Source organism: Sus scrofa, chromosome 1 (genome assembly GCF_000003025.6).
Source record: "Sus scrofa isolate TJ Tabasco breed Duroc chromosome 1, Sscrofa11.1, whole genome shotgun sequence".
Lineage (NCBI taxonomy): Eukaryota > Metazoa > Chordata > Mammalia > Artiodactyla > Suidae > Sus > Sus scrofa.
The window spans coordinates 53247170-53273755 of NC_010443.5; the positions used below are offsets into that span (position 1 = coordinate 53247170).

Consider the following 26586-nt stretch of genomic DNA (forward strand, 5'->3'; position numbering starts at 1 on the left):
TCTTGGGGTGAGGCTGTTTTCAAAAAAATTTTTTTTTATATACAATGGAAAAGCTACAGGCTACAACACGATATTGATTGTAGTTCCCTGCTGGTTCTCTATTTTATATACAGTAGTGTGTATATGTTAATCCCAAGATCCTAATTTATCCTTTTCCTGACTTCCCCTTTGGTAACTATAAGTTTGTTTTCTGTGTCTGTGCATCTATTTCTGTTTTGTATATAAATTCATTTGTATCATTTTTTTCCAGATTCCATATATAGGTGATATCATGATATTTGTCTTTGGCTGGCTTTGCCTAACATGATAATCTCTAGGTCCATCCATATTGCTGCAAATGGCATTATTTCACTCTTTTTTTTTTTTTTTTTTTGTCTTTTTGCTATTTCTTTGGGCCGCTCCCGCGGCATATGGAGGTTCCCAGGCTAGGGGTCCAATCGGAGCTGTAGCCACAGGCCTACGCCAGAGCCACAGCAACTCGGGATCCAAGCCGCATCTGCAACCTACACCACAGCTCACAGCAACGCCGGATCGTTAACCCACTGAGCAAGGGCAGGGACCGAACCCGCAACCTCATGGTTCCTAGTCGGATTTGTTAATCACTGCGCCATGACGGGAACTCCAAGGAGGCCATTCTTGATTCCACTTTTCATGTGACTCTGGAATTGCAACAAAATTAATTACTTGTGAAGATTGGATGGCTGATGCGTTGTCTCCAAGAGAAGCATGAGCAGATTCATTGACTTGCCCAGAGCACAAAATTATTGACTTTTGGACTTGAACTCAAAAGCCCAGACTCAACATTTTATCTTTCCTCCACAAGGCTGAGACCATGGCCATATGATGCCAGAGTCATGCATTAGGAGGTATAACCGCTGAGCCTCTGATGAGTATTTACCCGTGACAGCTCATCTTATGAATGATCTCATTCTAGTCGCAATAATCCTGGAGACAGTATTTATCCTTACTTCACAGATAAGAAAACTGAGATCCAGAAACAGGGAGTGGCAGAGCTGGGATTCAAACCCAGGTCTCTCTAATTCTGACTCTGCTTTCTCACCATCATTCCTTAACTGCTTGGCTCCCACCAAGTAATGTCATTCCATTCATTGATTTTTTTAACATTTTTTTTCCTCAAGTGAACAAGGATGAGCAATTATTTCACCAGGGCACAGACACTGTGAATTTAGAGTGCTCCTCAGGATTGCCAATTTGCAGCTTTTCCCATCTGCCTAGAGGTGAGTTTTACCTTATTTTCAGCTGATAGCTTTCCCTTCCACTGAATAGTCTTTCTCTCATATATTACATATGGTATATAAATGTGAATGTTATATATTTATAAATATACAGTATGTTTCTATATGTGCACAGATGCATGTGTATATACACAGATACACATCGCATAGCATGTAAATGTATATTTATAAATATATGTTTCTATATATGTGCACACATGTGCATGTATGTGTATACACAGATATACACATACACACACATACCTCTTCCTCATTATTCATTTTTCTCACATTGACTCAGTTTCTACAAAGTAGAGACATGCATTTTGGTAGAGCCAGAATATTAAGCATAGTTTTAGTGCTAATTTGAGGAGAGGCAGAAGTATGCAGAATGCTTATAGCACATGGCTAGGGGTGGGGGCATATTCCTACCCTCGTTAAACGTTAGTTTCTTCATCTGTAAAATGGGGATAATAACAACAGCAGCAGCAATTTCATAGGATGGTTGTGAAGATTGAATACTCCAAAGCATGTGGCATGGCATGGAGTAGGTGCTGGGAGTATTATCGGCTCTTGCTGAGATCCTTGTAAAATTACATTGGGTTGAAGTGTGTGTGTGTGTCTGTGTGTCTGTGTGTCTGTGTCTGTCTGTCTGTCTGTGCATTTAAAAATGTGAGTTGTTGAAGTTCCTGTTGTGGCTCAGGAGGTTAAGAAGCTGACATAGTGTCTGTGAGGATGTCGGTTTGATCCCTGACCTTGCTCATTGGGGTGGGGATCCAGCGTTGCCATAAGCTGCGGTGTACGTCAAAAATGCAGCTTGGATCCAGTGTTGCTGTGGCTGTGGCTTAGCCTGGCAGCTGCAGCTCCAACTCAACCCCTATCCTGAGAACTTCCATATGCCGCAGGTACAGCTTTAAAAAAAAAAAAAAAAAAAGAGAGAGAGAGAGAAAATGTGAGTTGTCAAGGAAGGCCAGAGAGGAAGGGGGCCCCAGGTGAAAGGATTGTGGCTGACTGGTAGAGGCAGCCTCACCCAGGCACGTTCACCTAGAACCAGACTGTCTGATGCTCCTGGGAGATGTGGGGAAACACAGCGAGTGTGGAATGTCCTGGACAGGTACTGACCCAGCAGCACTAAGGAGCTGCAGGAATTAGTGAAACAGGGTGTGGGCTCCCACTTAGACAATGGCATTTGGGGGACTGTATCTGTGTCAGTGTGTGTTCCATAATGGCAGAAATAACACTGGCTCGATTGTGAACTGAAACTGGAGAATGAAGTCCTACCAGTAAAAACAGTGAGTGCAGAATTCCTCTGAGGCAAAGGGACCAGGAAGAGAAAGGTGGGAGGAAGGTGGACCCCATAGGAATACAAAGCCATGCGGGGCTGTAAGCCTTCATTCGCCCTGGCAGTGTTGCTGTGCAGGAGGAAGGCATGATGACAGAGACATGGGTACATGGGACACCCACATGCTGTGGCCTTCAATATCAGAGCTGGAATCAATATATTTTTCCACTTTGGGATTATTCCTGCCTGCCTTATATTGGTCGTGATACAATTTAAGGAAAAATAAGAAGAAGCCAAGCCCATCTCTCTTTCCCATTTGCTGTCAGAGAGTTGATAAGCCTGGAGCCAAGAGACTGAAACTTCCTCATGATTGTGTGATAGTAAGCATATAAGCAGCCACCAGAAATTCACTCCAAAATGCACAATTGGGTTTGGAGGAAAAGAAACAAGCGAGTATTAGAGCTTCCAGCTACAAGTTATCACCACAAGGGTCTAGTTTCTCCCTGGCTCACTGTTTCTCTTTCCCTGGTAGTGTGAAATGTATTCTAGTTGGCATTTCAGGGTGGCTGGCAGCTTCAGAGTCCTGATCCAATGCCAAACATGAACTAAAATACATGCAATGTTTTGTCTGCCTGGTGCCACGTCTGTGGGTGGGCATCTGTGTGGTGGTGCTGAAGGAACAATAGGATTAAGAGCAGGAGGAAAGCTCCAAGCAAATGCTCAGGTCTTAGAGGGAAAGAATAAAAGGGATGTCACAAGGAGGGGGTCAGTGTTTGCATATGCGTGCAGATGTCATTCCCTGGTGTGTGTTTGCTCCGTGGATTGAAACGGAACAGGTGGCAAGGGAGAGCAGTTTACACATACTCAGGAACAACTGTGCTAATTTGAAAAGAGTGACAGGATAACCAAGACAAGACAAGGAAATCCAAGTTATGCAAAAAGTAAGGAAGAGGTGACAATTCTCATAGCACCTAGGAAAACTGGTGGAGAGCTCCTACCATCAACAGCTTGGGAGAGATGGTTAGAACATGGTAGGGCAGCTCCTCATGTTGTAGATTCTGAACACTCACCCTCCCATTTATTTCTGGAACCCTCTCATTTATTTTCAGCATCTTAATTGAGCAACTATATTGAGGCAAGTTTTCCTTGCCGTTCCCTTGGATAACTTCGTATAGTAAAGTGTGTGTGTGATTTTACCTTCACTTTGGATTGATGTTACATTATTCTAGTCTGTGAAGAAGACAGTTGAGTTAGAGGGTGAACTCGTTAACATCCAAAAACAATGTCAATTTTTTGTTCCCATTCTTTTTGTCAGCTGGCTCTTGCCACATTACTGAACTCCCTGAAACACTGCCAAGTTTCCCTCACCCAGACACATTAGCTATTGGTCTGGATTTTTACTGCTTCCTGTTGGCCCATTGGCATGGGTCCTGACCAGCTGGAAGATAAAGATAGAAAGAAAATGTCCCTGGAGTTCCTATCACGGTGCAGTGGAAACGAATCTGACTGGGAACCATGAGGTTGTGGGTTTGATCCTTGGCCTTGCTCAGTGGGTTAAGGATCTGGCATTGCCGTGAGCTGTGGTGTAGGTTGCAGATGTGGCTCGGAGCTGGCGTTGCTATGGTTGTGGCATAGACTGGCAGCTGTAGTTCTAATTGGACCCCTAGCTTGGGAACCTCCATATGCCACGGGAGAGGCCCAAAAAATGGCAAAAAGACACACACACACAAAATTAAAAAAAAAAAAAAAGGTGAGGGGGGAAGAAAAGAAATGTCCCAGATCTTGGGCCAACCATGAGCCGTGCCTTCAGGTCCTGGAAGCTGCCCACCAGCCATCGCTAGCAGGCTACCCCAGAGCCCACACTCCCTTCTTAAACCTCCCCTTCCTTTTTCTTTCCCTCTCTCCACCTCTGCTGTAATTTTCCTAATGCCTCCAGGTTTCTTCCTGGTTCTTTCTGCTTCCAAGCCTTTCCTTGTTGCTCAGACACTTGAGAACCCCCCTGCCTGTGTTTCACATGGTTTACCTTTTCCCATGAGAAATTTTATAACCAGATGTCATCATCTTGAACAACTGGAAGGGAATGTCTCTTATATTTTCTTAGGCCTCCTCCCTTCCCTTCTCCAAAGTTCTCCATTCCTGGTAGGATTCAGGATAAAGCCAAGTACTCACCATTGAATGAACAAATGACTGAATTTCTCTCTCTCTCTCTCTCTCTCTTTTTTTTTTTTTTCCGCTTTTTAGGGCCACAGTCGCAGCACATGGAAGTTCCCAGGCTAGGTGTCAAATCAGAGCTACAGCTGCCGGCCTACACCACAGCCACAGCAACACAGGATGCGAGCAGCATCTGTGACTTACACCACAGCTCATGGCAACACCAGATCCTTAACCTACTGAACAAGGTCAGGGATTGAACCCACAACCTCATGGTTCCTAGTTGGATTCTTTTCCACTGCACCATGGTGGGAACTCCATGACTGAATTTCTCAAAGGTAATTCAATTTTTTTTTTTTTTTTTTTTTGCCTCCAAGCAGTTATCTTTATTGATTTTCTTACTCTATTCTCTAGTATCTTATTTCAGCAATTATATCCTGCTGTAACTCTGCCTTCAACTTCTCTCTTCTTTTGAGCCCTTGCTCTCAATCTATAAACAGGGTTAAGTCTCTTTCATTGGAAACAAATGAGTAAAGATAAAACACATACAAGTTTTCCCTTAACTCTGCATCCTATTCATTTATTCAACATATGTTCTTGTGTTTACTATGTGCCTGTATTGCTGATGGCACCAGATGTAGACAGAACAGTTACCGCTCCCTGGAGCTGGTGGGGGAATGTGGATAATAAATACACAGTCACAAAAAGCTCTAGCTGCAGCTCTATTATTCAAGGCGAGGCCACTTGGTGTCTTTGTTAGAAGACATTTCGTCAGCCCTTCTGGCAAGGTGATGCACCTTGGTGACAGAATGTGGGCTGGATTTTAGTATCCTGGTCCTCTGGGACTTCATACACCCTCACGAAGGTCCTCAGCAGTTCCTGCTCCTCCTTAGAGGAGTAGCCATGATTTTATACACATTCAGGGAGTCATAGACTCCATAAAACTAATGTATGGACTTCTTGTGGTTTGGCTCTGCTTACCTTTCTAGCCTCAACTCAATACCATCTCACCATGCTGCAGCCCTCCTGAATTACTATAACATTTTCTCCCATGCGTCCATATTTTGCATATGTTCTTTACTCTGCCTGCCATGTGCTTTTCTTCATAATCATTATAATAGCCTCCCATATTACAAAATTAAAATTACATTCTATCTCAGCACATCCTTATTGTCATTACCTAAAGTAAAAAAAAAAAAAAAAAATTAAAGGGCTCCTATAGGGTCTCTATGCAACTCTCTCTTTTTTATTTTTTATTTTAATTAGGCCTCACCTGTGGCATGTGGAAGTTCCTGGGCCGGGGAACCAGCACAGCAGTGACCCGAGCCACTACAGTGACAAGGCCAGATCCTTAACCCACTGTACAGCGGGAATTCCCTATGCATCTCTTTTCTAAGATTTATGACACTAAATGCTGATTATTTCCTAATTTGTCCCTTCTACTAGATTACAAGTAGTATAGAAGGCGAGACTGTGGTTTAATCATTGCCATTTTCCCAGTGCCTGATGCAGAGCTGAGCATAGTAAATAGAAATATTTGTTGAGCACTCAGATTGCACGCATGAATGGATGACTGAAAGAGGAGATGCATGAGGTGATAAAGGACATGCACTTTGGAGTCCTGGTTTTAAATCTGGTTTTAAACAGTCCCAGATTTAAATCTCAGCTCTATCAATGACTAGTATTGTCATTGAGGATCTTGGGGACATTACTCTAGGACAAATTTGAACAGAAAAAGTAGAGATTACCTCAAAATAGGGAAAATAGCAAAAGTAGAGTTTGCCTCAAAGTAAATGGTTGTTAGTTTATATCAACAAACAAGAGCTACAGCTACATATAACTAAGTCCTATCCCTAAGTTCCTGTGAACTCGAAAGTTATTTTGGAATGGAAAGCCAAGATTAAGAGACAATGAACAGAGAAAGAAAAATACTGTATGATATCACTGATATGTGGAATATAAAAAATACAACCAATTGGAGTTCCCGTCATGGTGCAGTGGTTAACGAATCCAACTAGGAACCATGAGGTTTTGGGTTCGATCCCTGCCCTTGCTCAGTGGGTTAACGATCCGGCGTTGCTGTGAGCTGTGGTGTTGGTCACAGCCGCGGCTCGGATCCTGCATTGTTGTGGCTCAGGTGTAGGCCGGCGGCTACAGCTCCGATTGGACCCCTAGCCTGGGAACCTCCATATGCCGCTGGAGCAGCCCAAGAAATGGCAAAAAGACAAAAAAAAATATATATATATATATATATAATAAATATATATATTAAAAAAATATATATACACACACAACCAATTAGTGACTATCATAAAAAAGAAATAACTCACAGATACAGCAAAGAAACTAGTGGTTACCAGTGAGGAGAGGGAAAGGGGAGGGGCAGAATAGAGGTAGGAGATTAGGAAGTATAAACTACTATATACAAAGTAAGTTACAAGGATACATTGTACAACACAGGGAATATGGCCGGTATTCCATAATAATCGTAAATGGAGTATAACCTTTAAATATTGTGAATCACTATATCATACAACTTATATATGTTACATAATATTATTATATATAGTACTGTACATCAACTACAATTTTAAAAAGAGAAAATGAAGCTATGTCCTTACAGATTTTTAACAAAAAAAGAACTTCATCAAATGTCCACTGGATGTAAGGCACTACGCTAGGGTCCGTGAAGAAATTAAATATAAAGCAGGCCTATGGAGGGCTAAGAGGTGAAGCTCTAGAATGACAGGTGCCATAAAAGAAGTATCATATTTTAGAATAAGAGGTCATTTGTAGCTAGGGCAGCAAGGAAGACTTCCTGGAAGAACTGCCATTTGAGAAGGACTATGAAGAAAAGGTAGGAAGATGTTGTTGGAAGAAGCAAACAGATGCAGCCATGAGGAGGCAGAGATCCTAGGAGAGAAATGAGAGCTCCGCCAGCCCATCTGTGATGCTGTTGCCACTGGATGCTGTAATTTCAGCCTCTGAAACTGATGGTTAGCAGCCTTTTCCAACAGTAAAATATGCCTCATGAGTCGTTGGCACTCTGCCTGAAAGAGGCCAGCTGACACTGACAGCTGCACCATTACTTCTCAGCAGCATCGATTTGGTGGCTCTGCTCTCTGACCTGCTTCACCATGCCCTGCAGTCCTGCGGTACAGGCTCTACTGCATGGGTGACGGATCGCATCCCTGGATCAGGCATGTGCAACTGGAACCAATGTGCAGAATTAAGGAAGGACTTGTGAATCTCATCACAGATGGTCAAATGATGTCATTTGGAATTAAACTGCCTGTGGATGAGGCTGAAGAATATAACTGTAAGGATGGTTTGCAAAATATTGTACATGTAGTAATGAAACTAGCTTAAAAAAATGAATCAGCTGTCATTTCCAGGAATCCTTTTCTGGCAGCAGGAGACTGACTTAATCATACAATCACCAGCCCGCCCTTGGTTGCATTTTTCCCACTGCACTACAACAGTGGTTACACTTGGGTTCTGAGGCTCCAAGCTTCCTAAGCTTGAAGACAAGCCCCTCTGTGAACTACTATGTAGCCTTGGGCAATTCATTTAACCTCTCTAAGCTACTTTCCTCATTTCTAAAATGGAAATGGTTATAATTACTACTTGATGGGGTGCCTGTCAGTGGTAAAAGAAACGACCCATTCAATAAAGCCCATCTCAGTTCCTGGCCTCAGCAAGTACGCTCTCCCCAGTTACTGCAGGACCTGCTCAAGATCATCTTTAGATCTTTATTCGAAAACCATCTCTCCACTGTGAGGCCATCTCTAACCACCTAGTTTAACTCTCCCCCTCCCCCATCAACACTCTCTGTCCCCTTTCTGAATTATTTCTCCTCTACCGCACTTATCGCTATCCATACGGGACATTTTGTAATTATTTATTGCCTGTCTCCTTACTAGAATATGGGCTGCAGAAAACTGTTTTCCAGAACAGTGTCTGGCATGGAATATGAACTCGATAAAGATTTACTGGAAGGGAGGAGTGAGCCAGGTTCTAACTTGATGCGACTCCTGCAGCCCAGTCCCACCCTTTTGGGAGCTGTGTTTGGGGGACTTTTGACTGGGTTGGCACCTGCACCAGGAGGCAGGAGGAGGTACATTTGAGTAGTAATTTAAGAAGCACATGACGGAGGATCCTAGCCTCATTGAACTCGAAGCCATTGCTGAGGATTTTTCCTAATCCCCATCAATGCTGCCTCACTCCCTCTTGCTCAGCCCTTTGGGCTCCTGTCACCCAAAGTTGGTCAGAGAGACGCACTGCTCAGCCGAGAGGACAAACAATTCTCCCCATCCCTTTCCCTTCTTCGCGGCAGGCTCTCCTTCAGACGGTGACTGAGCGCCACGTGGGCACAGAGGGTTCCGCAGAGCTCGCCTCCTCCCGGCCCCCGCGCCCTGGGACTGGGGAGGCAGCCGCCTCCGCCGCGGGTGGGGAACGCGCGTCCCCGCCGCGCTGCAGCGCCGGGAGCGACCAGCCGGCAGGGCTGCTGAAAGCGGCGGTGGCGGCGCTCACGCACCTCGCAGGAGCTGGTAATCGCGGGCGGGACGGCTCACCGGGGGCGTAAGGCCCCGGCTCCCACGGTTGGGATTGGGGGGTTCGGGGGTGGTTTTGAGTTTGGGGTATTTTGGAAGATGGGAGCGGGGAGGGCAGATCTGGGACTCAAGGGCTCGCTGGGAAAGAGCGCAGATCCGCCGAGAACATCCAAGTTTAAGCCTTTCCCGCAGCCGTGTGATGTGCCTGTCCTGCCGGAGGGCGTCGGAAAAGGCTGGAAGCGCGGCACTGGGCTCTGGGGTGGGCTTCACCCTCTCGCTCACTGACCCGTCACACCTTCTCCTGCCCGTGGGGAAAACTTTGCCTCCCCGTGTCCTACAACCGAGAGGACCCCTCCGGGTCCCGGTGGAACGCGCCGTCCGCAGCCCCGGGTGCGCTCCTGTCGGTTGGGCCGGGCACTGTGAATAACGCCGGGTTTGACAGTTGTGAATTCACTTCGTTTGCGCTGGGGAGCTTGCTTGCAGGTTATTTCACTGATGAGAGGGAAAGAGTGGTTTCGTTTTCCCCCGTTTGCATCCTTTCTGTGTAATTAACTGAGGAAGACAGAGTCGCCTTATCAGAAACTTGTTGGGAGGCTTTGCGGTTTAGATGTCGTGGGCAATCCCGGATTACACGCCGGATTTCATCTGACAAAAACGAAAGCAAAGGAAGCTTGGGGGGAAAAGTGTCCCGGGTACCTCGGGGAAGAGAGGGGGAACTCCCACGTATAAATTATTATGAAAACCCCGAAGGTAAGTGGTGACATTTTCAGTTTACACGTGAAGAAAATGAGGTGGAGATACTGAGTTTTCTCAGCCGAATCCCCCAGTTAATAGTGCGGAGGAGGGGTCTGGAAACTAGGACTGTGAGGCTAGTGGCCCTTGGATACATCACGTGGGGCGCATCGCCATGAACGTAGGCAGGAAGGGCCCGGTCAGCAAGGATGAGGTCCGGAATGCAGGTGAGGCGCTGGCAGCTGGGGTGCCCAACAGAAAAGAACAAAGAGTTTTATTCTAATCGAGAAGGTCATCCGGTGTTTATGGAAGATGAGGTGATACCTACAGGTGGCAGGGAAAGGCAGAGTTGCTTCCAGTTTCTTTCCTTCTTTTCCATATGGGAAGGGCAGCCCAACCCCCTTTAAGAGGATCTGGAAACCTCACACCGGGCTGAAGTGTTCATGGCCCAAAGAGCAGGCCTCCTGGAGCAGCGAAAGCCTTTACAGCCCCTCTGAGCCACTCGAGAGGAGGGCAGAGCCAGCAGACTTCAAAAGGAGGAAACACTGAATCCTGGCAACCCTCCAGAACGAATTCTAAGAGAAGCTGGCTCAAGACCACCTGGGAAAGGATTTACAAATTCAACTTATGCCAGACCAACTTCTTTCTCTTTTCTAGCAACCTACCAGGGCTGTAGATTGGGGCATGTGATAGCCACTGTTTTTCAGCTCTGGGTTGTGGCTCATTACTGTAATGCTATCAGTGTAGTGAGTTGCACCAGCTTTTTTTTTTTTTTTTTTTTTTTTTTTTTTTTTTTTTTTTTAAACAAGAAAGGAAGAGAAAGCATCAGAGGAGTGCATTGGATGTGCAAGGGCAGCTATTGTTTTGTGAATGGCATGTGTGTGTGTGTGTGTGCACGTTGTTTAGCTTCTGCATGGGAGTGCATACCTAATTCTGGCTGCCACATTGTTCCTTCCAGGATAACCTCATCTACTCATAGCCGGGCTTGTCTTTTACCTTGCAAATAATATCAGCATCTTGTGGAAAAGGTAGCCTTCCTCCTCCCTATTTTTTCTAGGCCCCCAGATGTTGAGGTCTCTTGCCAGTCAGTTCATCTCCGAATCCACTATTTTTGAACTTTTAATGTCTTTGGTGTGACAGCAGCTTGGGTAGGTGCTTTCTTTTTTTACTTTTTCTTTTTTCCCCTGCACCTTTAACATATGGAAGTTCCCAGGCTAGGTGTGAAATTGTAACTGCAGCCTACAGCAGAGCCACAGCTACACTGGATCTGAGCCACTTCTGTCACCTATGCTACTGCTTGTGGCAACACAAGATCCTTAATCTACTGAGCAAAGCCACAGATGGAACCCACATTCTTACAGAGGCAACGTTGGGTTCTTAACCTGCTGAGCCACAATGGGAACTCCTGGGTAGGTGCCCTCTAACACTCAGTTCCCTTTTGCCCTCACAGTTAGGTGGCTGGAGTTGTTTACATTTCACAAACCAAGGTTCCCAAAGCTAGGAACCTACAAATAATTCAGTCACTAATGCCCCTTACCCATCATGGACAATTGAAAGTGTATCCTGCCTTTGAAGAGGCATTTCATGAAATCTCATATTATCCCTAAGGATAAAGGCATCGGACGAGTGGACATGCCACAAGGCTCAGTCCTTGACCCTGCATCTCCCTCGTATCACTCATCAGGAAAGAGACATAAAGGAGACATTTATCAGAGCTGCAGCAACTACAAATCTGGGAGGATACTCTCCGAGGCCCATTTTATCCAAGGATACGAGATAATAAATCTAGAACGCTGAGCTCACAGCGGTAGGGTTGATGGTCTTATTCTGCATTTGGGTTCAGTGAATCAGTTTCAAAAGTAAAGGATGGGGTGGGCTGCTAAGCAGCAGTTCATGTGAGAGAGAAAACCTGGGGGTCTCAGTGGCCCTTCAAGCCTGAATGAACCATAGTGCGAAGTAGCTGCTCAGTAACAGAGGTGCCTTGCAGTGATGCAGACAGGCCTTTTAAAAAATAACCATTTGCAAAGGGCTTTTGGTTGGAGTCAAGAGTGTTTCGCAATTTTTTCTCTGTAGTACCCCCTTGAAGTAGGGAATTTAATCTTCGTCATTGCCATTTAACAGAGGACGAGGCTGAGGCCCAGAGGGATTAAGAAATTGGTCCTAGATTACATAGCCAGCAGTACAGCTGGGATATAGAACCAGGGCTCTTAACCACTACCATCTACACAACCCCCCTGCTCCCCACTTGTGGTGTTTGGGTCAAAGAAGCTGGGGTCCACTCTACTCAGGGTCTCATTCTGGGTGGCTCCTTTATAGAGGACTGGGACCATCTTCAGGGGATCCAGAGAAGGGTGACCTGGATGAGGAGGGTCTGAATACCAGGCCATATGAGGCAGGGAACATTTCTCCTGGCACAAAGGAACCATGGCCAGCCCTGAGGCCATTCCTCCAATAGCTGGGGAAGAGGAAGTAGGCTTGTTTGCAGAGGCAGATCAAGCCAGTGTTGGGCCATCTTCAGTCAGGAATGGGGAGGGGATTCCTCCATGGGTGAAGGGGGAGTTGAATATTATGTCTCTGAACACCCCTTCCAGTGCTCATATTCCTCCATTTTATTAGATCTCTAAGAGTAAAATGAACTCATAAAGAATTTACAGGCTATCCTAAACATTTATGCAGGTATATGAAAAAAACAGGGTGTAAATCAAAGTTTTGACCAAGTACACATTCAAGTTATGTGAAATTCTAAAGTAAAGGGTGAGACCCACAAAGTAGAAATTTGTGTAGCTATTTGAGATTTTTTTCATAATTCACAAACTCCATTGTCCACTTTAAGAATATGAAGGTTGAGAGAGGAGGCTTTGTTAAAGAGGTTTCTTCAGAGAGATCCATTGTCACCTCCTCCTTCATCCCAAACCTAGTGTTGGGGACTGTCATGGGACCACTAGCTGAGCTGTGCATGACTTTGGGGCTCACATAGTGGCCTGGGCAGAAGGATCACCCGCCTTTCCAGGATCATCAGGGCAAAGGATGCCTGAAGATTTCCTGGGGACACGGTGGACCTTGCGGAAGAGAAGGCTGGTCTGGGGCCACTTCAGGTTCACCCCAAGAGTAAGGGAACTCCAGCAGCTAGAGTTTCCAGAAAGCTAGAGGCTAAGATAGGCATGAGTGGTTAGTTGAAGGAAAATGAATGTCGCTAAAGCGCCCATAAATGGAGTGTGTGAAGACAGGTGTGTAGTCCCATCCACTTGCTTTGACCTTGGAAGGATGAGAAGCTGGCCAGCCATTGGGCTTAAGGTGGAGAAAGAGAAAGGCCAGCTGTCTCCCAGCCCCTGCAGGGGACCAGCATCAGCAGGACCGAGATGGTATAGGCAGGGGATTTAATGTTATAACCAGGTTGGAGTTGACTTCATGTCCAGACTGCACATTTCAATACCTATGGGAGTCTAAAGTGGTTGCTTGAGTGGGAAAGTCATAGGGTTCTGCTCAAGTTTTTGTCTGAGGGTAGGGAGGGGAAGTCCACTGAATGCATTTTGAAGGGCCAGTGGAAGAGAAAAGCAAAACGGATATGTGACAAGTTCCCATAAGTTGTGCAAGCTCAGAGCGTGGGTTATACAGGCTTTGGTTGAAATAGCAAAGAGTAGCAGTCTGTATTTGTTTTGACATGTACTTCAGACAAAGGAAGACTTCGAGGCAGGAACATTTAGAAAAGGAAAGGAAATGCTTACTTGCAAGAGAGTTCAAGGGAGTCAGGCTTCAGAAGTTTGGCTCGTCGAATAAAAACACAATAAAGACTTGAAGGAAAATACCCCATAAAAATACCAGGCGTCTCAAATGCACATCATCTGTTGTCTAGGGTTGAAAACAACTTTCTCATACAAAGATTCTATTCCTCAGAGTCATGACTTATCTTCAAACGCCCCCATGGCAAACAGTTGGGGAAGAATGTTTCTTAGGGAGTTCAGGTTTATGGGACATATTCAAAGTTTTATTATTTTGGAGATCAATCTCCAGACAGGATAGTCATGCTATTTTTGGCTTATTTCAGGGTGCAAACTGATTTTTTTTTCTTGACTAGAGTGTATGAAGTGCTTAGTCCCATTGGGAAGAAAGGCAAGTATGCATTTTTGCTTCTTTTTCTTTGTCAGTGTAAGTCTTCAATCCATCATGGTGTTGCTGAGACATGAAATAAAAGATAGAATTTGAGAATCTATGAGATGCTAAAATGATGGATGCTTTTTAAAAAAATAAAATGATGGATTTTTTTTTAAAGTCTCTGTTTAATTGTTTCTTGTGTCAGTGTTACCAAGATTTATGTAATTTCCCCCTGACTAGAGAACATTGGTAAATTTCATAATGCCTCAAGTGAAAATAATTTATAAGCTTCAAATAATTATTCTCCCTAAAGGTGCTTTTGTTTTCTTCCTGCATGTACTTGGGAAGAGCAAAAATAACAAAGGCAAAGGCGGGGCAGCTGAGGGAGCTACTTCCTTACGGGTTGGCTCTGAATTTGCCTGGTTGATCAAGAAAAAGAAATAATTAGGAAATGAGTGAGGTACGTAGTTATAAACATTGCCTATCTTTCTACCAAACGTGGTGTAGACTTTCCCGGAAAATATAATTCTATCTTCTGTGTAAAAAAAAGGAAAACAACAGAAATTTAAGATGATGATCTGAAAAGCTGGAAACTACTAGAAATTCTATCATGTAAACCTGCATATATTCCTACCAGAGCTTCTTTAAAATTGCCTCTAAATGACCTCAATAGGTGAGGAGAGTTAACCTGTTTTTCTGGGAATCCAAAGCAGAGGCCAAGTCTGCCAGAAGCAAGTATATGTTTATCTGGAGCTTTCATTTGATATTTGCAGTTAACTTTGTAACATTATCTGTACCTGCTCAATGTAAAAAATGCCCTCCCAAGTTTTCTCTTAAAAGGGATGTTCTAGGAGGTTGAACCAGGTGTGACCCAAGACACTGGGGCTGTTTGGCATCCTCAGCCCTAGCCAAGCCTCTGCTTTCTACTTTCTGCCCTTCACTTTACGAGGCTCTCTTTGGCTCTCTTCTGGCCAGGCCCCTCCTTGTAATTTAAGGAAGCCCTGGGGTGCCTGGAGCTTGACTGCCTTTCCTCTCCTGAGGTCCAGTTTGCTCGTAATCTGGGATCGTGATCACGTGGCAGTGGGTGGGGTAAGTGGAGAAACTAGAAAAGACATGCAGCTTGTTTAAGAATCCTGGACCTGGGCGTTCCCATTGTGGCTCAGCAGGTTACAAACCTGGCTGTTATCTTCAAGGATGTGGGTTTGATTCCTGGCCCTACTCAGTGGGTTAAGGATCTGGTATTGCCGTGAGCTGTGGTATAGGTTGCAGATGTGGCTCAGATCTGGCATGGCTGTGGCGTGTGCTGACAGCAGCAGCTCCGATTGGATCCCTAGCCTGGGAACCTCCATATGCCATGGGTGTGGCCCTAAAAAGACAAAAAAGACGAAAAAAAAAATAAAAAATAAGGTGTGGATCTCCTGCTTCTCTGTCTCGAGCTCTTAAACCACTGCTTGGTTTAAATTTCTTTTCCTGTGGAACAGAGATTGAAATACCTCGTCCCTCTCCTCTCTTGCTTGTTTGTCAAAAGAATGATTCAGCTCTGGGCTGTAAAGAATGGCGCGTGCTGCTTCAGGACTGATACCATCAGCAATAAATACAAAGTAGGCTTGTTTTCCAAACCATCCTCAAAGTGATTTAAGAGACGTCCAGTCTCACTCTCCTCAGCCTTATTGTACCAAGAGTTTTAAAAACTCCGCCAATTAAAACAGTCATTCACCTGGCCGTGATGCTTCATAATAGCATCTATATAAATCAGTGTGAGGGTTCAGTGAGAGGCAAAGTCTGATCCTAAGGGAGTCTGATTTATACTCTCTCCTTATTAAAATGAGAGATTTAAGTAATCTATGTGGTGAGATTTGAGAGAAGGCAGAGAATCCACACCAGCTGAGATGGTTGGACAGAACTTGGTGGGGGAAGTGGTGACTGAGCCCTACCCTCAAAGGTAGGCAGGAGTCTGGAGAGAGGGAGGTGGCAGGTGGGACGAAGTGGGCAGGCTCAGAGGTCCATCTCTGAGGGTCCCCCACCTGAGGTTCCTCTGCTACCATAACAAACCCTTACTTCCTCCCCCCCTGCTTTTTAGGGCCATACCTGTGGCATATGGAAATTCCCAGGCTAGGAGTAGGATCAGAACTACAGCTGCCGGCCTACACCACAGCCATAGCAATGCAGGATCCGAGCCACATCTGCAACTTACCATAGCTCATGGCCATGTTGGATCCTGGACCCACAGCAAGGCCAGGGATTGAACCGACATCCTGATGGATATTAGTCAGGTTCGTATCCCGCTGAGCCACAATGGGAACTCCAACTGTTCTTTTCTTACTGACTGTGTTGCACCTGTTATCTGTGTCATCAGGCTCTTGTAATGCTTCTTATCGTGTGTGTGTGTGTGTGTGTGTGTGTGTATTGGAGAGGATGAAATTCAGTAAGGGTGAGCATAGTTTTAAAATCAAGCTTGAATTCTCCAAATTCTTTGATGGTATAGGCCTTGATTTTTCAGCCTTCACTAAATCTTTCAAAGTCAAGTCAGTCGTGTTTAGAATATCCTTTTAGGGCTGAATTGACTCATACTAATTTTAGCAGGTTCAGAACTAGTGTTCTCTCTCCTTGAAGGACTTGGCGAGAATGTGACAAATGTTATCAGCAGAAGATGGCATATAGGGGGATAGAAGAATGACATTTGGTTTTCTTTCCAAAAATGTATTTGTTATTTAGTGACAGTAAGAGTGATTGGTATAAAGTAAGCTATTTTTAAATGGCCTTTCTAGGACCATTTGTCTAATTCATCAAAGAGAACATTGGTTTTGAAAAATTAATTTCAGCTGCTGTATTAGATTGCTAGGGCTGCCGAAACAAAAACCTGATTCTGAGTGGCTCAAACAAGAGAAATTTGTTTTCTCACAATCTGGAGAGTGGAAGTCCAAGATCAAGGTGTGAGCAGGGTTGGTTCCCCGGGGGGGCCGTAATGGAAGGATCTGTTCCAGGCCTTTCTTTGGCTTACAGATGAGCACCTTTTGCTGCCTCTTCATATGGTTGTCTCTGTGGGCATGAGTGTCCCTGGGCTCTCTCTGTGCATCCTAATCGCATCTTAATATGAGGACACCTGTTGGATTACAATAGGGCCACTCTATTAAAACAGCCTTATTTTAACTTAGTTACTTCTTTAAAGACTCTGTCTCCAAATACAGTCACATTCAAAGGCATTGGGATTTAGGACTTTGACATATCAATTTTGGGGGAGATAATGCATCCTGTAACAGTACCTTATCCACGAGTTCCTGTTGTGGCTCAGTGGTTAACGAATCTGACCAGGGACCATGAGGTTGCGGGTTCGATCCCTGGCCTTGCTCAGTGGGTTAAGGATCCAGCGTTGCCATGAGCTGTGGTATAGGTTGCAGACTCGGCTCGGATCCCGCGTTGCTGTGGCTCTGGCATAGGCCAGTGGCTACAGCTCTGATTCGACCCCTAGCCTGGGAACCTCCATATGACACGGGAGCGGCCCAAGAAATGGCAAAAAGACAAAACAAAACAAAAAAAACAGCACCTTATCCATATTGCACCACATACACATTTTTTACACACAGACACACATCACTGAGTTTGTGATGCAAGTGGAAAGCAACTTGGTATTAAGTTCTAGAGTCATAGATATGGAAGGAAATTCACTACATCTCTTTCAGTCCCTTTCCTTTGCTTTCAGAGAATGTGAATGTTTAAGCCATTCAGGTAGTTCTCACGTGAAAGCAATGGACAAAGAGATGTAGTGCCTGCCCACATGGAATTGTTTGCTTGCCATGCAAAAACTGATACCAGAGGCTGGCTCTCCTTTCTTGCAGAGGACTCACTGTTTTTATTGTGAGATTGTATCCCTCCTCCTTGGAGGGTGCTTAAAACAACTTTTTGTCTATGAAATGATAATTGTTAGTGATAGTTGTTTTTTTTTTTTTTTAACAAATTTCCTTTCTTGGCAAAATAAAAATGGCATCCTTGATTTCCAGGTCCTGGAGACCAGTGAAATCCAACTGGTCTCCAGGAACATTTCCCAGAGATGGGTGCTGGTTATGAGTTTGGGACACTTCCTTTTTGTTCTGGGAAAGCAACTGACTTTATTTATTATTTATTTATTTATTTATATTTTCCAACTGACTTTATTTTTTGTATTTATTTTTTACTTTGTGTTTAAAATTTTTTTAACTTTTTATTATTATTATTATATTTTTGCTTTTTAGGGCCGCACCCAAGGCATATGGAGGTTCCCAGGCTAGGGGTCTAATTGGAGCTGCAGCTGCAAGCCTACACCACAGCCACAGCAATGCCAGATCCGAGCTGTATCTGTGACCTACACCACAGCTTACGGCAACACTGGATCCTTATCCCACTGAGCAAGGCCAGGAATCAAACCTGCAACGTTATAGTTCCTAGTCGGATTAGTTTCCATTGCACCGTGACGGGAACTCTTATTTTTCCATTTTAAAAAGTTTTATTGAAATATAGTTGTATGACAATATTGTGTTAATTTCTGCTGTACAGAAAAGTGATTCAGTTATACATACACACATACCCATTCTTTTTCAGGTTCTTTCCCTATATAGGTTATCACAGAGTATTGAGTAGAGTTCTCTGTGCTACACAGCAAGTCCATGCTGGGCATCCATTCCATATACAATAGTGTGTTTATGCCAATCCCAAACCCTCCACCTTTCCCCTTTGGTAACCATAAGTTTGTTTTGAGGTCTGTGCATCTGTTTCTGTTTTGTAAATAAGTTCATTTGTATCATTTTTTTAGATTCCACATGTAAGTGATACCACATGATATTTGTCTGACTTACTAAAAGAATGAAATTGGAACATTCTCTAATACCATATGCAAAAATAAATGCAAAATGGTTTAAAGATCTAAATGGAAGGCTGGATACTGTAATAATTTTGGAGGAAAATATAGGTAGAACACTCTTTGACATAAATCACAACAGTATCTTTTTGGATCCATCTCCCAAAGTAATGAAAATAGAAACAAAAATAAACAAATGGGACCCAATTAAACTTTAATGTTTTTTACACAGCAAAGGAAACCATACTAAAAAAAGAAAAAAGAAAAAGGCAATCCACAGAATGGGAGAAAATGAAATGACCAGCAATGGATTATTTGCAAATGAAGTGACCAACAAGGAATTAATCTCCAAAATATACAAACAACTCATGCAGCTCAATAAAAAAAAAATCCGAAAACCAAAAAAAGACCCAATCAAAAAATGGGCTGAAGATCTAAACAGACATTTCTCCGAAGAAGACATAGAGGTGGCCAAAAAGCATGTGAAAAAACATTCAACATTACTAATTATTAGAGAAACGCAAATCAAAACTGCAATGAAGTATCACCTCATTCCAGTCAGAATGGCCATTGTCAAGGTCTACAAATAATAAATCCTGGAGAGGATGTAGAGAAATGGGAACTCTCCCACACTGTTGGTGATAATGCAAATTGGTACATTCACTATGGAAAACAGTATGGAGGTTCCTTAAAAGACTAAAAATAGAACTACCTTATGATCTAGCCATCCAACTCCTGGGCATATATCCAGAGGAAACCATAATGCAAAAAGATACATGCACTCCAATGTTCATTGCAGCACTATTTACAATAGCTAGGAAATGGAAGAAACCTACATGTCTATCGATAGAAGAATGGATAAAGAAGATGTGGTATATATACACCACACACACACACACACACACACACACACACACACACACACACACACACACACTGGAATATTTCTCAGCCATAAAAAGAATGAAATAATGACCTTTGAAACTGACTTTAAATGTAATCCATGAGGAGGCTCTGGAAACTTTAGAATGATAACTGATACTGGACTTATGCTGAAATGAAGTGGACTAATGACAGGTGCCACAGGAGGTAAAACTTACTGAAAGGGTGAGTTTGGGAAGCTGTCTGTATTTCCAGGACTAGTCAGGGTGAGAGGATGATGGACAGCTGGCGCAGCATAAATATTCTCAAAGCTTCTCCCTGACATAGGGAAGTGAGATCCTTTACAGCCTGGACAGAGTATTCCTTCCATGAGGCATGGAATGCTGCAGGGGCTATTGGACAGAACAAAGCTGGATCTTTGAAGGCTGGCCATGGAGTAAGAACCCACACGGAGAAGGGGCCAGGACTTTCCAGCAGTCATCTTTTGTTCCCTGGGATGGTACTTTGGGAAGCTCTCAATCTCCCCCTCCCCACGTTGGTCAACAATGCTGATTTTATTATTATTCTCTTATTTTAAAAAGTTTAGAACTTTTTTTGAGTAAAATATATATAACATAAAATTTACCATTTTAAAATGTACAACTCAGTAGCATTAGGTTTGCAACTATCAGCACCATCCATCTGCAGAACTTTTTGTATCATCCCAGATTGAAAGTCTGTATCCATTAAACTAATTTCCCATTCCCCTCTTCTCCTAGCCCTTGGCAACCACCATTCTACTTTTTGTCTCTATAAATTTAAGTGCTTTAAGTGCTTCTTATAAGTGGAATTGTACAATATTTGTTCTTGGATGTCTGGTTTATTTCACTTAGTGTATGTCAAAATTTCCTTCTTTTTTAAAAGGCTGAATAATATGCCATTGCGTGTACATGCTACATTTTGCTTATCCATTCATCCACCAGTGTACATTCGTATTACTTCTTCCTTTTGGCTGTTTTGACTAATGCTGCTATGGATATTGATGTATGAATATCTTTTGGAGCCCTTGCTTTCAGTTCTGTTGGGTGTATACCAGAGGTAGAAGTGCTGGCTCATTCAGTGTTCCATATTTAAATTTTTGAGGAGGTACTATGCAGTTTTTCATACAGCCGTGCCATTTTATATTCCTACCAGCAACAGACAAAGGGTCTGGCTTCTCTGTGTCCTTGCTAACATTTACTGTTTTCTGTTTTTTTTGTTTGTTTGGTGATAGTCATTCTGATGGGCGTGAAGCAGAATCTCATTATAAAGCACTGGTTTTTGATTGGTGCTACTTTGACTTGCCTCTAGTACTTTCAAACCTATGCTTACCCAGGGTTCAGGAATAAAGTAAAAGACTGGCCAATGGGGACTTGCTATATAGGACAGGGAATTGCTACCCAATATTCTGTGATAATCTATATGGGAAAAGAATCTGAAAGGGAATGGATGTGTGTATATGTATAACTGAATCGCATCACTGTACAGCAAAAATTATCACATTGTTAATCAGCTACACGTCAGTAAAACTTAAAAAAGATGTGGTACATATATACAGTGGAATGTTGCTTAGCCATAAAAAAGAATGAAATAATGTCATTTGCAGCAACATGGATGGATTTAGAGACTCATACTAAATGAAATAAGTCAGACAAAGGCAAACACCAGGAGTTATCATTAATATATGGAATCTTAAAAAAAAAGGATACAAATGAGCTTATTTGCAGAACAGAAACAGACTCAGACTTTGAAAATAAACTTATGGTTACCAAAGGGGACAGGTTGGGGGAAGGAATGGACTGGGGGCTTGGGACTGGTATATGCACACTGGGTCTATGGAATGATTAGACAATGGGGATCTGCTGTACAGCACAGAGAATTCTACTCAGTATTCTGTGATAGTTCATACGGGAAAGAATCTGAAAAATAATGGATGTGTGTATACGCATAACTGAATCACTTTGCTGTACAGCAGAAATTATCACAACCTTGTAAATCAACTATACTTCAATAAAACTTTAAAAATGAAAAATATAAGTAAATAGACTGTGATAGGAACCAAAAAAACCTAATTTTAAGAGAGTGGTCAACTTGGGATTCTATTGTTGTCCTCAACATGCCTAGAATCTTTTTATAAGTCCAGGCCAAGAAAAGCAAAATCCAGAAAGACACAGGAGTTCACTAACCCTATGACATTGCTGTGGTGGGGACACATATCCCACCTTGCTCTGTGGCTGCAGTAAGATACCCATGCTGGGGTACTCTACAAACAGCAGAGCATCCTGACACATCTGGAGTGGGGTATGTTATATTACATGGCTCTTTTGCCTTGATCCCATATTCACAAGCCAATCTTCTAATCTTTAACTTTGTTTCCTAGACTGTGTAAAACATAGGCAGCTTTGGTCAGCTTGGCCATTTTGTTCCTTATTATAATTCAATAAATTGATACTCAGTTATAAATCATTCTCCTATACTTGGTCAGTGTGACTCAGTTCAAAAAGGCCTTCCCACCCCTGGAGGACTGTGAAAACCCAGCTTCCTAAACCTGCAAAGCTTGTGGGCAGTGTACCTGATACTCCTACATGTATTTCAGAGCTGCGCTCACCACTTCTCTGGAAATCCTCCCCAGAGAGAGGCTTTACAGTGTCTTTCTGGGTGTTTTTTTTCCCTGTGTGGGCATGACGTTCTTGCTGTCCCCCTGAAGTTTCTGTTAGAATGGGAGGACTCTGCTCGTGGGTTCTGGGTTGAGAAAGAGAGTGAAGATAATGTTATGGCTTGTTCACATCATGAGAAACTGACTTCACTAGTATTTATTACATGTCTGCTGTGAGCCAGGTTTTGTGGGGCTTGCTGGAATTCAGCGGTGAGCAAGCAGGTGAGGCCCCTGCCTGGGTGGAAAAGAGACCAGAGGAAGGAGAAGGCCACTGAAGTGTTTGTTTGTGCTGTCCTAGCATAATCTGTACTGTGGTGTATTGCAAAGATCTGTTATCATTGTCCAAGATCTCTCCGAAGGGCCCAAGGACAGTCATTGTGTCTCTTGCAGTAAGAATTTGCTGGGCTGAACCAGGGAGTACCCAGAACCAGGAAGTGCCAACCTTAAAAAGTACTTTCTAGCCTCTTTACGACTAGGTAGGTGCTTGGAACACAACAGGGGGAATTTGGGTGTAGGACCCACCCCTTATTTTCTAAGCCTCTTTAAGGCATCAGCTATGGAGCATGAAGGAAGGGTGCTCACTCATTAATTCAGCATCTCTGCATTGCAGGTGTTGGCTGAATATCTAGTTATGCAAAATATTAAGTCCTGTCTCTGGTTTTAGAAGATGTTCTTCTATTGGCCTTAGATTTTAAGACAGGAAATCTTCAGGCTTGCCAGTACTTTTTGTTCCATGTTTTGCTCCTAGAACTGAGTTGCTGCCGTGCAAAGGAGAAGTAGAGAGAGAACAGAAGATGATGGATCCAGAATTTCTCTGCCAGCTTTCAGTCACCATGTTTTTGAGGTCTGCTGGGTAACTGAGTGTTTCCTAGGAAATACACATGAAGGCATAGACCTTGATAGTGTAGAGAAGTTTGGGAAGTATGTCCATTTGAGAAAGGAGGGGAATCTGTGTGTGTGTGTGTGTGTGTGTGTATAATATCTCTAGCCTGAGGTGAGTGGCCAGAGTCTCAGACTTCAAAAGTGAGATGTGTGCCCCAGTCAAAAGATAACAGAAGAACTAAAGTCTAAAGTCCCAGAAGCAGGGCCTCTTTAATTGGAGAAAGTAAAAATCCACACCCTGCAAAAGAAGTGGCTGACTTAAAATGGATTCCCAAAAAAGGAGTCTGCAAACTTGAGAATTAAAGTGACGCATACAGGTAGAAGGTGGCGGTTTGCACAGAGTCTATAAAAAGGAGAAGTGAACTGGGGAAGAAGACTCTGCCAGTGTTTGTTAGCACTGAGCTGGGGACCGGGAGGGGACTGCAGAGGCTCCTTGACCTTTTAGAAGGTCAAGTGTGATTCCTTGCTGGGATGTGGTACCTTCTGCAAATGCTTTAGGAATATTCAGCTGGCTCTGGTCTAACCATGAGCCTGACTCATAACCTTGCAGCCTCTCATTTGATGTCTGTGTGGCCCTCCCCATTTGCTGCAGGTAAGCCAGGTGCACTACCAGCTCTGACTTGGCTGCCTGGTCACATCTCTGGGAAATGAGAGAGTTAAGCTTCTAAAGCTGTGACTCTGAAGTTCTGACCTCAGTGACCCGGGTCCTCAGTGACCAGAACTCAGCCTGGCCAGACTTTACCTCTGGTTTTGCAGAGGCCTTTCCTGAGTGAGAGGAGAAGGGTTGGGTCAGGAGGGTGACTTCTTTGTTGTGATGGGAATAGTTGTTCCTAGAAATAGAAGGGAGAAAGAGATAAGAACAAGTAACTAATGAGAACTTCCCAGCGCAGGTCAGAACAGAGGTTGGTGTCCTGCGTGGCATGCCCGCTTGTGGAGTTTGGGAATGAAAGGGAAAGAAGATAGGATGACTGAAATTGGGAATTTTGATCTCAAATCCACATGGGTCATTGGTCTTCCTCCCTACAAGCTGCTCACCTTGGGTCTTTGGACCTATGGCATTGGCTTGCAGCTACTTAGAATATCTTCCTGGCCGAGCTATCCGTTGTGAGTGTGCATGTGCTCATTCTTTAGGGTTTCTAGGCATCTTTTGGATCTCTCCTTAATATGCTAGTTCCATACCTCAGTTGATGGTCACTTGGAGAACTCATGTCCTGATGTTTACCTCTGAATATGAAGGTAAAAGTCCAATTCCACGGACACAGGTCCCCTGGCACATGAACCCATCATGACCTGCCAAGGATTTTTCATGATGATCATTTTTTGTTTTTGAAAAACTAGTAGCAGGGCCCTTCAACAGAGGAATGGATAAAAAAGATATGGTACATATATACAATGGAGTATTACTCAGCCATAAAAAAGAATGAAATAATGCCATTTGTAGCAGCATGGATGGACCTAGAAACTATCATATTAAGTGAAGTTAGCCAGACTGTGAAAGAAAAACATCATATGATGTCACTTATTTGTGGAATCTTAAAAGAAGTTTATAAATTAACTTATCTGCAGAGTATAAACAGACTCATAGACAATGGAAAACTTATGGTTACCAACGGAGACAGGTGGGGGTGGGGTGGGAGGGATGGAATGAGGATTTGGGATTGGCATGTGCATACTGAGGTATATGGAGTGATTGGCCAATGGGGACCTGCTGTATAGCACAGAGAATTCTACCCAATATTCTATGATGATCTATGCGGGAAAAGCACCTGAAAGAGAATGGTTATATGTATATGTATGACAGGGGTCATGTTGTTGTACAGCAGACATTATCACAACATTGTAAATAAACCATACTTTAATAAAACCTAAAATAAAACCAAACTGGTACCAGAAGAGATTTTTTTATTAATGTTATTTTATTTAATTTTAAATTTTATCTATTTATTTATAGTTCATTTACAGTGTTGTGTTAGACTCACCAGGGATATTAATGAAGAGTTTTTATTTGCCCCATGGGAGGCTCCATGTCCATATATCCCCAAATTCAGGGAAGTGGAGAGATTGCTTGACCTGTCTTTAAGAAGGCAAGAGAATGCCCAGGAGTGGTGTGGGAACCTGAGTTGGAGGAGGAAAGATTGGTAATTGGAAGAAGTGATCAAAGAATTGGGAATGTGAATGGGATAAAGGGGATATTTATACAGCTGTGAAGGCCATCTAGGGCCTGCTAATATGCTCTCTGTGTTTGCATACAATGGTATATTACTCAGCCATAAAAAAGAATGAAATCGGGACCTTCCCCTCCCTCTCCCATCCCCTTAAAATGGCCTAATCTACCCTGTGCATACCTGGAAAAGGTAAACTTCCTTATCCTGCGAGGCTCTGTGGTACGATCATAATTTTTCATTATTGCTGTGGGCAAAGGCGCTTTCAGCTGCTCAAAAGAGCAATTAGTCTCTGTGTAGCTCCAGGAAGCTTGTTTAGGACATGTTTCCTCTGGAAGAAGTTATTATTAATGATGCAAATATTATGAAGAAATACGACATGCAGAGCATCTCAGGCGGGGGTGCTAAGGTGTGACAGGGGCGCAGAGGGCAGCTGCTCCTGGCTCTGTTTCCTGTTTGCTGTGTTCTGAAGAGAACAGCTGATTCCAGGACCCTCTTGGGTAAGCTTGGTGCCCCCCTCCCCCCCATGTCTCCTGCAGTGTGTGTTAGGCCCAGACATTCCTCACTGTGGTGAGACTCTCAGCCTCTGGGAAGTGCTACCCAGACATGCTGGCAATTTCCAAATAGTAAAACAGTGCCAGATTCTGTGTCTGCAAAGCTCAGAAAGGCAACTCTGGGCTTTGACAACAGACATTGTACAAAATCTTGCCTTCTGTTTGTTATTTGTCCCTGTGTATGTGATGGCTCAAACTGGTTAATTTGAGGCTTGGATAAAACAAATAACAAACATTGCCTCATGGACTTTCTTAAGGGGGCGAGATGAAAGCAGAAGCCAGATGTTCTGTGCTCCAAACCTTATCTTTGAGATTCAAGAACCAAGAGAAGATAGCCAGTGAAAACAAGCTGCTGCTTTTATCTGAAGGCCTCCACAATGGTGGCTGCTCCTGGGGTCAGGGGTGCGGTGGTACAGCAGACTGGCATCCCACTTTGCTTCCCTGGAGAACCTCTTGTCTCCAAGCCTTTATTAGGCATTACTCTTAAAGGACATTCTTTCCATGCTCAGGACCTTTGCACCTGTGACTTTCATTATCCTTTGCCCTCTATCCATCC

General features: G+C 43.6%; 1 protein-coding gene across 5 annotated transcripts in view; it reads left to right on the top strand.

Annotated features, from left to right (window-relative positions):
• Positions 1142-26586, top strand: part of MRAP2 (melanocortin 2 receptor accessory protein 2) — a 69801-nt gene continuing 44356 nt past the window's right edge. Inside the window, exons 1-3 of one of the 5 annotated variants that reach the window (XM_013992657.2) lie at positions 1142-1238; positions 9005-9218; positions 14394-14505. In XM_013992657.2, the coding sequence (XP_013848111.1) occupies positions 14497-14505 (9 nt within the window). In that variant the 5' untranslated portion in view covers positions 1142-1238; positions 9005-9218; positions 14394-14496. Of the gene's footprint in view, positions 1239-9004; positions 9219-14393; positions 14506-21766; positions 23277-25955; positions 25977-26586 lie in introns of those variants that run through there. The other 4 variants (XM_003353248.3, XM_013992658.2, XM_021089575.1 and 1 more) reach the window with 4 other exon arrangements.